We start from the raw sequence: 12,908 nt of genomic DNA, 5'->3' as shown, positions 1-12,908 counted from the left end.
CCATGGAATGCCTCCCCGTCGTTAAGTAATGCTAGGCAGCGCTACTCGCTGTATTACTTTATATGTACTAAACCACTCAAAGTGACTTTGCATGTCTTAGTAAAGGCCAAAAGGGATTTTGTGTTGGGGCTGCATCATAAAAGTGATGCACCTCCAAGGTGAAATGTTAGAAAATCTGGACCCAAAGCTTCCCACAAAATACAGCCTTTTAATAGTTTGGTGGAAATCCATTCAGTAATTTGTGAGACATTTGCATCACAAAAAGTGTATGATAGATTTTAAAGGGTTAAAATATAGGAATATCTTGTCCATCAATGTGTGACCCCTTTGCAATGGATCCGGTTTTGCAGAGAATTTGTGGGGTTAAATTAGCAAAAGTAAAACAATCCAATTGGACAAAACAATACATGTTTGTTGTTGGCTGAGCTTTTGTCCTTCCAGCCAAGGCCTGAGAACGGTTGGTTGCTGCGGAGTTGGGTGCAGAGCTTTGAGATGTCATCAGTGATGCCATCAATGATGTCATTTAAGATGCCATTAGTAATGTCATGTGTCAGTGTATGACTAGTGCATAACGGGTACTCAAGTTATTGCTTGCATAGCTAACCATAGCTGGTGAATTTCGCAGTTTTTTCAACTGAAAACTTTTACCACAACTTTAATTTATATATGGGTTTTCATAACATTTTTGAGAGTGATGTAAAGTAATATTAGTCTTAAAAGCAGAGGCAACTATACCAGCAGAATGCAGGTCTTAGTAATTGATAAAACAATTCCACCCACCAGCAAAACTCAAAGCTTGGATCTTTTTCTGTAGGTCTGATGGCTACCTACTTCTCCAACACCAGTGGCACTCCCATCCTATTTGATACAAGGCCCAAGTGGTATCTGAGGGTAGACGTATGACACAAAAAAATTACACCATCACCCATACCAACATGGCCACTATATCCTGTGATACTTCCTTATTCACCCCATCCTACCACAAATCTGTCGCAGGTGGTATTTTGGTTTCGTCAACGGCTTCCTGAAAAGGGCCACTAAATACACAACAGGCCCATTTGCATGTTGCTGAGTGATGAATTTGAATACAGCATGAGGAGCACTTGCTATGCATTCCTTGAACTTTGCAAAACAAATGAATTGTGTGAATTTGCCACATTCGAGACAAGAGAAATGATCATGCTTTAACGAAGGAACCTCCAGGTCTCTATAGGCACTCGTTAAGCAGTCTCAAGGAGGTGGCCGATACTCTCTAATGGGCAATGAGGAGCCTGGCCTACCTGCTGTGCCTGAACTTTCTGGGCTCTACAGCATCTGGGAACTTCTGCTCCACCTCCCTGTTCCAGGCCGATGGGCACTACATGGTTGGAGGTTTGTTCAGTTTTGGAACTAGCACAGTGGGAGACATAGCTGGACGTTCCAAGCCTGAGCTGTTGGAGTGTGGAAGGTAAGAGACCTACCTTCAGGAATAATTCACAGACTGGGGTCTGAGATATTCACCATTTAACATTGCAGGAATCTTCTGTTCTCACTTAGGCGTTATTACGTCAGTTGTTACAGTAATACTACGATTTCATTAATAATTGTACCGCACTTGGTAATCAAGATATTACAGTAAACCTACAATTAAATGGTGATTAAGGGACTTATTTAGATCTTGGTGGATGGAATACACTGTCAAAAATGTGACATATTTCAATCTCCAGAGGATATAATGGAATCGTAATGTGAGGGGCGGGATCTCTGTCACGTTTGTGACAGAGTATTCCGCTCCGCCAAGATCTATATTAGGTCCTAAGACACTCATTACAAAATGTGTGGAATAGGGTGACCTCTTTAACACTGTCCTGCAGTTTGGGACGATATTTACCAGACCCGATCAAATCTAACTCTGCTGCATCTGAATTTATCTTGTCTGATAAATATCTTCCAGTCCCAAGTCCGTCCCCTGATAATGGGGGCTAACATGCAGATTTTGGGGTTTCATGCACCAAAAGGCACATGCCACGTAAATTATCAAGCATTTTTCCACCAGTAAATTTCGGTAGGTTTGACCTGCCGAAATGTATTGTGGGAGAGGGGTATTTCAGGCATGGAATTTTAGGTACCAAACTCCTATTTGTGAAACCAGAGGTGAAAGGAGTTACTCCATATATTGCAATTACATGACCAGCTGGAAATGAGGGCCCATGTGTAAAGAATGCCACCTATTTCATGTTTTCGACAGGAATATGAGGCATAACATGCAGAATCGCTTTTTACACCGAATTCGGCATGTTTTGTCTTTTTTGCATGCCTTTTTCCCTCCTACGGTTAGACAGGTTTGACCTGCCAGAATCTATCAGGGGGCGTCTGAGAGGGCGTGACGTTGGAACGAAGCCCTTAAGTTGTCATGAGAGCCTGGCTGTTTTCCTGCGTTTAAAGGTGCAAAGCCCACACAAGTTCATTGCTGATGCTTAGTGCCACGAATATGCAAGCCTATCACCACATTTATAAGGAGTAGCAAGCGCTATGTAAATGTAATTACAATGCAATACAGTATTTGGATGCTGTTAATATGGCTATTTTTCCTAAACATAAATTTCGAGTTGAGTGAATAGAAAATCACTTTCCACAGATGCAGTGGGATTTCTCCTACATCCCACTGCCTATAATGAGAGACTCGGAGTTCTGGCTTTAAACACAAATATTATTTTTTGTTTAGTGTTCATATTTAGAAAGAAACAGTGAGAAATAGGGAGAAACTGGGGTGCAAGCTGAGCAGGAAAATAGAAAAATAAATAAATTCAGAGAAGAGAGGTAGTGAGAGGCAGAAATAAAGAGAGTGATACAACGACAGAGAGAGCGTGAGAGACAAAGGGACACAAAAACGACAGAGTGAGGCAATGAGCGCTAAGGAAACAGAGAGAAGAGGCAGGCAGTAAGAAGGAGTTCAGAGACATAGAAAATTAGCGTTTGTTTACATGCATAACTGTGCAGCAGTAAGTACTGTCGAGTTGGGTCCAGCAAGAGGTAATTTAGTTTGTGGCAAGTGCTATATTATTTATTTATTTATTTTGGCGGTTTTGTATAGCGCGAACAATTATGTGAATACAGTACTGGGAACAATTAGAGATTAGCGCATAACTACAGGAGTGTATAGGACAAGTTCAAGTGAATTTGGACATGAGAATCGATTTCACTTCTTTTTTTGAAAAAGGACGCAGATGGATTAAGTCTCGTATCTGGGGGTAAGGCGTTCCATATCCTGTGGGCCATTCCTGAGAAGATACGATTGTATGTTTTTTTCTTGGAGAAACGTTGTGGTTTAAGTAGAAGGTTGTTAGAGCTCCTGGTAGACCTGTTACCACCTGATAGTACTAGTTTCTCTGCTAGGTACCTCGGGTTTTGTGATGTAATGCCTTATGTGCCATAGAGGCGATTTTTAACTGGATTCTGACCTCAAAAGGTAGCCAGCTGAGGGCATGAAGGTCAGGGTAAATGTGGCAGTTTCGTTTGGTGCCTGTGACGAGTCTGGCGGCTGTCATGATTGAGGCTCTGAGAGGAGCGGTCTTTGATTTGGGAAGACCACAGAACGCGACACTCCCATAGTCAACTCTGGGAATTACTAGAGTTTGAACTGCCTGTTTGAAGTAATTTGCGGGTAGGAAGGGTTTCAATTTTCTCAGTGTGTTTATCTGAAAATTTGTTTTTCTCCAGTTAGGTGGTGAGGGATAGAATGCGCAAGGTCTGATGGACAAATATTTTCTAGAAATCTAATACTAAAGTTTGCTACCAAGGGAACCCAAAACAGCCACCACCCCGTGCTGTTGGATCACAATTGCTCACAATTGTTGAAATACAAAGTTTTTTTGTGCGGATTCCCTGAGCAATAACACAAATATCTATATATTACAGTCATTACGTTTTCTCAGTAATGATCCATAAACCAATGTTCGATAAAGTCCAAATTCAATTTGTAGTCTTTATTCCCATATTTTTCGGATTTTAAATTTTGAAGACTTGTTAAAACACAGGTTCCATATCTATGCTTCAGGAGGTCAAGTAGGTTGTCGTGTTTGACTGTATCGAAGGCTGAAGAAAGGTCAAGTAGGATTAGCAAGCAGGCTTTGTTTTAATCCAGTATTTGTAATGCATCATCAATTATTTGGGTCAATCATGGCTGATTCGGTACTGTGCCCTGATTGAAAGCCTGATTGGAATTGGTCGAGCAGGCTGAAGTGGACTATGTGGTTACTAAGCTGCATGTGGACACATTTTTTGAGTAGTTTGGCCAGGGTCGAGATGCTGGATATTGGGCGATAGTTATTCAGGTCTGATGGGTCCACTGATACTTTATTAAGGGTGGGGGATACCTGACCAGCTTTGAGGATGTCAGGGATGGTTCCTTGCATGAGAGAGGAATGTATGATCCTAGTCCATAGGGGCACTAGCATTATTAATTAATAAATATTGCTATTGCTATTACTATTTCTTAATAATGATGGTAATAATCAAAACAGTAATAATGATCATTGTAAGACGGATATTAATATTAGTAATTTATTTTTTAAATCACACTGGTAGATTTTCATACTAATAAAAACTTGCTCTATTTATAATTATGTTATCTTTATAAATGATGCTTACACAGAGGTTCAGGACGATAAGAAAAGACAGCTTCAAGTTTACGGACTAATAATAAGTCTATATATTAGGAATGACAAAAACCTCAAACATGCCACGGAATACACTTTTGACCGAGGGATGAAATACAGGACCGTCAAACAGAAAATAAAGGGGAAAAGGGAACCAAACAGTCTGTCAGTCAGTTATTGGACAAAGAGCCTGTAATATGACATTTTTGCAAACACTTATTTGCTCCCAAATACAGAGGAAAAAGGCATGTGCTGTGATTGATCGACCAACTAGGCCCTCATTACAGCGGTCAGGTAAATTTCCATATGTACGGTAACACACCATTTACTTTCTGCTTGTAATGAGGGACAAAAGGTCACTGTGCATAATTCAGATTGTATTATACTGTAATTGCATTTATATAGCGTTTACTACCCTTGACGAGGCATTGAACTGCTTTCTGGCGAGTAGCATGCAACTACGGAACCCAAAAAGAATTAATGGTGGATTAGTATAGTGAAATCTGAGTCAATTTGAGCAGTGGACATGTGAGTCTGTAGGATCATAGGGGGATAGAAATGGGTAGAGTCCAGAAAGTGTTTATTGGGAGTTCATAGTAGTAAGATGAGGTTTGGGATGAGTATAAGGAGAGATGGAGGAGGGAAGAATCTCTAGAAATGGATTAGGGAGATCATACTAGCAAAATGAGTATTGAGATGAGTAAAAAAAGAGGGATATTTCAGGGAAGAATTTACAAGAGTTGTTTGGGAGATCAAAGTATTAAAATGAGGTTTGGGATGATCCAAGGAGGGATAGCAGAGGAAAGAGTCTAGAAAGGGTTATTTTCAAGATCCTAGTAGTAGAATGAGATTTGGGATGAGTCAGAGTGTGGAAGTAGATGATAGATTGAGAGAGGTATCCGGTGAAATATAGTGTAGAGCTTTGGAGAGAGTCAACATTTTTTTTGTTACAGGAGGAGTAAAGTAATAAATATATAGATACATAAGTACATATTAGACATATTTATATCAGGAAATAGACATATCTAGAAACACACATATAATAACATTTGCTGCAGATTTATGTTTGAGTATGGTGGTTATGTAGGAAAGAGCCAACTCTTGAGTAATCTTCTGAAGATAAGATAGCTATCTGTAAATCTTATGTTTGGAGGTAATGAATTCCATAGTTTGGCTGCTTGAAGAGAGAAAGATGTGCCACCTATGGTTTTTTTCTTGTATGTTGGGATTTTGAGGTGAGGTGCCAATATGGAGCAGGGGTTCCTTTGTATTGTATTGGCTCTTATAGAGCGAATGGCTATCCGGAGGCATCCCAGGGCTGCGTGGGGCTAAGGGGAGGGGGACTGCTCTCTTATGTGAACAGCCAGGTCTTTAATTGTTTTCCGAACTTCAGATGGTTTGGTTTGCTCCGTAGATGTAGTGGGAGGGCATTCCATAGTCTGGCGGCATTGAGTGAATAACGCCTACCACCACTTCTGGCCTTTATGATCCTGAGAACCACAGCAAGATGGAGTTCATTTGATCGAAGTACTCTGCTTGCCCTGTACGGGTGAATCATGGCATTTATGATTACTGATCCTTATCCGTTCAGTGCCTTGTGGGCTATGCAGAGAGCCTTGAAGTTTATTCTCTCCTGTATTGGGAGCCAGTGGAGAGAGCGAAGGGCCAGTCTTGCTGAGCAGCGGTTGGGGGGGGTGGGGGCTGGGGGTCAGTGAGCAGCCTTGCCGCACTATTCTGTATGACCTGTAGTTTTAAAATAACTTCCTTTGGGGCACCTAAATAAAGAGCATTACCATAATCCAATCTGGATAGAATCAGGGCCTGGGTCACTAGTCTTTTTGCAAACGGGGGAAGGAGAGGGAGGATTTTGCGAATAATTCTTAGTAGGCCATAGCATGAGGCGGCCGACTTCCTCGCCTGGGATTTGAAGGTGAGGTTCTGGTCAAGCCAAATTCCCAGGATTTTGATCTCAGTTTTGGGTGGTTGGCACCGAGCCCATAGTGGACGGCCACAAGGGTTTTGGAAAGGAACTCAGTGAGTTGCCCAATATCATGAGTTCTGTCTTCTCACCATTGAGTTTCAGGAGGGAGAGACTCATCCATTTTGTGACTTCCTGCAGACAGGGGAGGAGACCATTGGCTTGTTGGCTAGGGTGGCTCAGCGATACAACCAACTGAGTGTCGTCGGCGTATGTCACCATGTGGATCCCAAAGGGGGACACTATTTCTGCCAATGGGGCCATATAGGCATTAAAAAGGGCGGGGCTTAGTGAGGAGCCCTGTGGGACTCCGCACTTTAAGGGAATTGGCCGTGAATTGATATTGTCCTTGAAGACCTGAAAAGATCTCCCTTCTAAGAAGTACTGCAGCCATAATAAGGCTATTCCAGTCACTCCTACCCCCCTGAGGCGGTGAATCAGAACAAGGTGGTTAACCGTGTCAAATGTCACGCTTAAGTCGAGGAGGATTATTGCTGCTGCTCCTCTTACATCCAGTACTTTTCTTGTTTCTTCCACCACTGATAGTATAGCGGTTTTCGTCCCTTGACCGTGGGGGAAGCCCGTTTGGGAGGCGTGGAGGGCACCATTGGTTTCAAGAAAAGCTGCTAGGGTGCGGTTGGCATGTTTCTCCGCTATCTTGCTGATACCGGGCAGGAGTGAAATGGGGCGGTAGTTACCTAGATCAGTTGGATCTAGGTTAGACTTTTTTAACAGTGCGCGCACCATTGCCCATTTCCACTTGGAGGTACCAAACCCATAATCAGATGAGGCATTGACCAGACGGGTGGCCGAAGGGGCGATGGTTGGTGCGACCAGTGACAGGATGTTGGCAGGTGCGGGGCCTGATGGGGATCCGCTTTTTACCAATGACAATATGGTAAGGAAAAGTCCCTGAGTTAGTAAGGGGAAGGTCCTTAGCTCCTGTTTTCCTGGTTGCATGCCATCATTCGGGTGTATAATAGGGATGTTCAGGTCTTCTTGAGGAAGGTCAAAAAGGGGTTGGAGTACACCGCTGACACGTCACAGCTGAATTACCTCTTTGCATCATGGTCGATGAGGAAGGTGTTTGAGAATGTTTTGGATTTTAGTGGGGAAAAAATTGGCCAGTTCAGTGCAGCGGTGACTAGAGGTGTCTAGAGGTGTCTGGTGGGACCACCGGACAGGGGGTTTTCATCAGCCTTGTGGCAATGTGGAAGATTTATCTGGGGGAGTTACCCGCCGCTGTGAATGTATATGGTGATTTTATTCCTAGTGAAAATTGGTCCTCTTCCATGAATTGCTTTCTGGGTGATACAAAGCAGCTTGACTGTGGATCTTCTGGCAACAGATAACCAATGTATGGCCCTCAAGGCCGGGAGATGTGGGCATGTGGCTTTACCTGTAGGAGTAGTCTGGCAGCAGGGACAGGGTCACATTTTTCCTTCTCTTCACTTCTGCCAGCTCTTTCAAACTGCTATGCCATGTTCCTTGTGTTATGGTTCTGAACTGTACTTTCCTGTTTAATAATTAATTCCTCTTTCTTCTGCAGCACACATAGAAAGAGGAATATGCCTCTCAGGTTTGTTTTTGTAAAGGAACGGGCCCCTTCCCACACAAAAACAATCCTGCACGCAACAGAGGCACCCTTGTGTTTGCGCTGTTGAAAGTTGGGCTGAAACCATCAACATTATCGGCGCCCTCTTGCTCTCCTTAAACCTTTTGTGCGCGTAAAACAGCCGCCATTTTGGGCACCATGGCTTCCCTGCTCTCGCCGAGGGCCAGCGCGCCTCTCTCTCCCTCCTAGCTTCGCTGACAACCCCCCCTGCCTGCACCTGCCGCGAATCATAAAACCCCTCTTCGGCGCTGCTCTGCCCCAGGCCCCCGTCTTGTTCCCAGCGCAACACCTCCCTTCTTCCCATTTATGATCTCCGGCCCTTTGATGCAAACCCCTTTTCCCCGTGTGCCCGTTTGTCTTCCCCGTTCCCAGGCCGACATCCAGCTCTGCCGATACCAATCCCTTGCCCCTCCCCGTACAATAGAAAGTTTCCCTCCTCAAAGGACCCCCGAGATGATCAAAGCCCCCCCATCCCACGAGATCCGATCGAACCCCACACACTCCGTGAATCTGCGGAATATCCAGCTGCGCGATGATCATCACCTGTTGTGAACGGGGCGGGGACTTCCACTGTAACCTTGCGTGGGAACGGGCTGGGAAGGGGGGGATTCTGAGGATGTCTTTCCGTACATCAAAGTATCGACGAGAATGTGTTACATGCAATAAACAGATAAACGTGTGTATAAGAGGCCAGGCCTCAGGGATGCAGTTAGAGCACCTCAGAACGATACCTTCTGTCCGTTTCGTTGTGTTCTCCTCCGGAGAGAATAAAAACCTTGTTTCCTGCCTTCCAGTCTCCAGCGCCTGCCTCTTCAATAGTTTAACTACTTTGTGGGTTCAAGAGGCGACACCGCCGGGCAAATACTTAAGGATCTTATATTCTGGTTGGTAGTGCCCCCCAATTATTTTCTACAATTGGCGTCCCAAGCGTGGGGCCCATCAGCGACCCATGGATCCAGTGGGAGAGGTCCTGACGACAAAGTGAACGACTGCAACGATCGGGAACGCGTCTGTCCGATAGACCCTCGTCTGACAGCCGATCATCCGAACTTCACTGGTTCCGAACAGACCTCTCTCTCGAGTGATCTACGGTCCTGACTGGGAACCATCAGGAGTGCCGCGAGGATAACGAAGAAGAGAGGACGATCGGGCGCTGGATTCGGAAGACAGGAAACTGTCCATGCGGTCCGGGTAAGGTCGTGTAACCACGACAAGTCGCGAAATCATTGCTTGATTGCTTGTTTGTTTAAAAATACTAGTATTGCTCTTTTTATTTATTTGGAGATTCACTGTCTGCAAACGGAGAAACAACGGGCTCTCTCTTTGCAAGCAGTGGAGGATAGGTAGGGCAGCAGCCGTGCTTATTTTTTTCTCCCCCACTCAATAATCACTTGAAACTGAACTGTTGTTCGCAAAACTATTGTTTCCTGGAGATTCCCTGTCTGCAAACAGGGAAGAGACCACCCTTTTTGCAGATAGTGAAAAGGGTAGGTAACGCAGATCTTTGCGGACCTACTCATTCTCCCCATTGTTATTTATTGGTCTTTTGTTATTTTTGATCCATGAGGTATTCACTGCCTGCAAACAACGTAGAATAGAAATATTCTGTCCAGTCTTTGCACCTAGTGATAAGATAGGCAGTGCTGACTTTTTAGTCCCTCGTTACGAGCCGTCATGTCTGTCTTCTCCCCACTGATTAGTAGCCTGTTTAGCCCGGACCGCCTATTAGAGATGGACCATCCAGCCCCACTGGAAGGCACCCCTAATAAGGACATGTTCATGAAGCATGGATTGACCGCTATAGCCTATAGTAAACTATGGCATAAATATACAAAAAAGGGTCAAGAAAGTCAATGGCCCCTGATAGGATCCTTCGATGATGATAAAATAAAAACGCTAGAAACTGCCCTGGGTAAAAACAAGACAACACCTACTATGCTTGACAGCTTCGGCATGTGGCGAAAAGAAACTGAACAACGTAAAAAGAAAACTGAGAGTAGGTTGGAAAAAGAGCTGCGAAAAGCAGCCCACCTAGCTGCTCAGAAACTAGAAAAAGAGATAAAGGAAAGAGAGAAAGCTAAACAGAAACTAGAAATGGAAACGCCAAGCCAGTGTCCGGTTAGAACCCCCTCCATGCTCTACCCTGATTTACCCTCGAAACGACAAGCCAATGAGGACCTGCTGTTAGGCCCTCCTATCATCTACATGCCCCCTCCATATGCCCCTTCTCAACCCTCGGCGCAGCACGCGCCACCCCCAGGTACAAACGAAGGTACCGCCACAGCGTCGGCCCCAATGGCCTCTGTGCCAGCCGAACCCCTTGTATTAAAACCCGCATCCACAACAACGATAGACGACCATGAGACTCGAGGGGCTGGCCCTGCAAGAACAAACAGACTAGACAAAGATGAGCGAGCGGGGATCGACAAAATAGCAAGGACACTGGTAGAAAGGAAGGATGATGAAGAGTACATCACAGATATGTTCAGCTCGTATACAGGGAGTCACAGACGACATTTTACCGTACGACTGTGTTATCATGTCTTGAATGCATACGAGGACCGATATCGAGACAAAGGTCCCGAGAGCCTAAGGACTCTGTACCGGAAGGTCGATATCGGGGATGAGGGCGAGTGTGATGTGTCGGACCTCCTTACGCGTACGCTTGAGGTTTTCCGCCACCTCACTGAACAAAAGCCGGGAGCTAAATCCGCAGCCTCCGTAGTGACCGAACCACCAACCGAGCAATCTAACACCATGATGCCGATACGTGAGGCTGCCCCTTACTGGGTTCCTCCTCGGGGTACAGGGACTCACGATGATGCAAACAACCAAGATGCGAAGGGAAGGGTAGTATACAACTGGGTCTACCAGCCATGGGACCGGCAAGAGATACTGACATTCCGGAAATCTCTACCCGACCTACGTAAAAACCCCACTGCCTTCTATACTGAATTGGGTACAGCCCTGGGTTCAACGATCATGACCCTGGCTGACATCGACTTGTTCTTCGGGTTATGTCTACCAGCTGATGTGTGGAAGCAAATCCGGAAAGTCGACCACCTTGAGCTGTTTGGACATACCTGGTCACAACTCGATGACCTGGACAAACAACGGGGACCAGGACAAAAGCCGTTGAAATCCATTCTAGACCTCCCAGATAAAATCGTAGAGAAATTAAAAACCCTAATCCCAGAAAAGAAAGTGGACTGGTCGATAGTAACAGCCTGTCGCCAAAAACCCCAGGAGGATGTATCGGAATACTTCTCCCGGTTTGAAACGGTGTTCTCCGATTACAGCGGCCAGGACATGACCACTGCAACCGGACACCATCTGTTTGTCCAGAATTATGTTAAGGGCCTATCATCGGAAATCTCCCAGAAACTACAGGCCAGCGAGAGTAGTTGGGCAGCCTCCAAACCTACAGCGATTCTCCAAATGGCCCAATATTATGAGCATCAGAAAAATGAAAACGATAGGGCGACAGAGAAAAAGAAGAAGGACTTAAAAGAGAGGGTGATGATTGCCAAACTGCAAGGGGTGACTATAGGACGAGACCAATACCGGGGAAACTACCAGACAAACGTCCCTAAGACTACATTCCCCCAGGACCGCACTCTGACTTCCTACAGTGGACGCACAGACCTTAGAGAAGACCAGTGCGCTTTCTGCAAAGGGACTGGCCATTGGAAATCCCAGTGCCCAGTTCTTCTGGAAATGAACAGAAACAGAGACCCCAGGGATGTAGCAAACGGACCGAGACCTAAGGGACAACAACGAGGGCCCCCAAATGACGCGACTAATGACAGATCAAGCAGACCAAATACGTTCGATCGACCCAGGCAGAACCAATATCAACAATCTGACTATGACGACACTCACACCTTCGCATAGGACAGCCAAGGGCGAGGGAGGGATCCAGTCGAGCTCTATGTTGACCAGCAGGGCCCTTATGTCACTGCTAAGGTCCTGGGTACCAAGTCTCCATTTCTGGTAGACACTGGCGCAACACGTAGTGCGTTATCTAAACGACTGATTCCAAGGGCACCCTTGTCTGGCTCACTCATAACATCGACAGGTTTCGATGGAACGCCCTCCACCAACCCTTTGTCTGCCCCGATTCTCTTTGACGTAGAAAACAACACCACCGACACCACGTTCTTGCTTTCCTCCAATAGCCCTGACGCCATTATGGGACTTGACTTACTGAAACACTTCCGAGCGACGATTAGGTGTTCTCAAGATGGAGTTCGAGTGTTTCTTTACGACAACCCCGTTCTGCTTAGACATTGTTCCCCCCGACACATGTTTTCCATCACCGACGTTGACGCGTCCCTGCTTGACACTCTACCTCCGTATCTGTGGGCCAAAGCGGATTCGGACGTAGGGCGTATGTTAATTGACCCAGTGCACATTACTGTCCGACCAGACGCAACACTCCCAAAACTCCCACAATATCGGATATCGCCAGAGGGCGAGAAGGCATTGGTAATGATTATCCAGTCACTGATAGACGCAGGAGTGGTAGAGGAAGTGGTTAGCAACGTTTGCAACAGCCCTATCTTGCCCATTATCAAGAAGCAGGGAGAGGGAGATGAGAAAGCATACCGTTTCATCATCGACCTCCGAGAGATCAACAAAGTGGTGGTACCCCAGTACCCTGTGGTCTCAGACATCA

At 45.5% G+C, this 12,908-nt stretch overlaps 1 protein-coding gene across 1 annotated transcript in view; it reads left to right on the top strand.

Annotated features, from left to right (window-relative positions):
• The first annotated feature begins 1,262 nt into the window (after nucleotides 1-1,262).
• The window catches only part of TAS1R3 (taste 1 receptor member 3), an 81,064-nt gene continuing 69,418 nt past the window's right edge, over nucleotides 1,263-12,908 (top strand). The window contains exon 1 of the mRNA XM_078640382.1: nucleotides 1,263-1,447. Coding sequence (XP_078496508.1) covers nucleotides 1,263-1,447 — 185 coding nt within the window. The remainder of the gene's footprint in view (nucleotides 1,448-12,908) is intronic.

This window comes from Lissotriton helveticus, chromosome 5_1 (genome assembly GCF_964261635.1).
Source record: "Lissotriton helveticus chromosome 5_1, aLisHel1.1, whole genome shotgun sequence".
Lineage (NCBI taxonomy): Eukaryota > Metazoa > Chordata > Amphibia > Caudata > Salamandridae > Lissotriton > Lissotriton helveticus.
The sequence above is the reverse complement of the archived record's forward strand: the minus strand, read 5'-3'. Positions and strand labels throughout refer to the sequence as shown.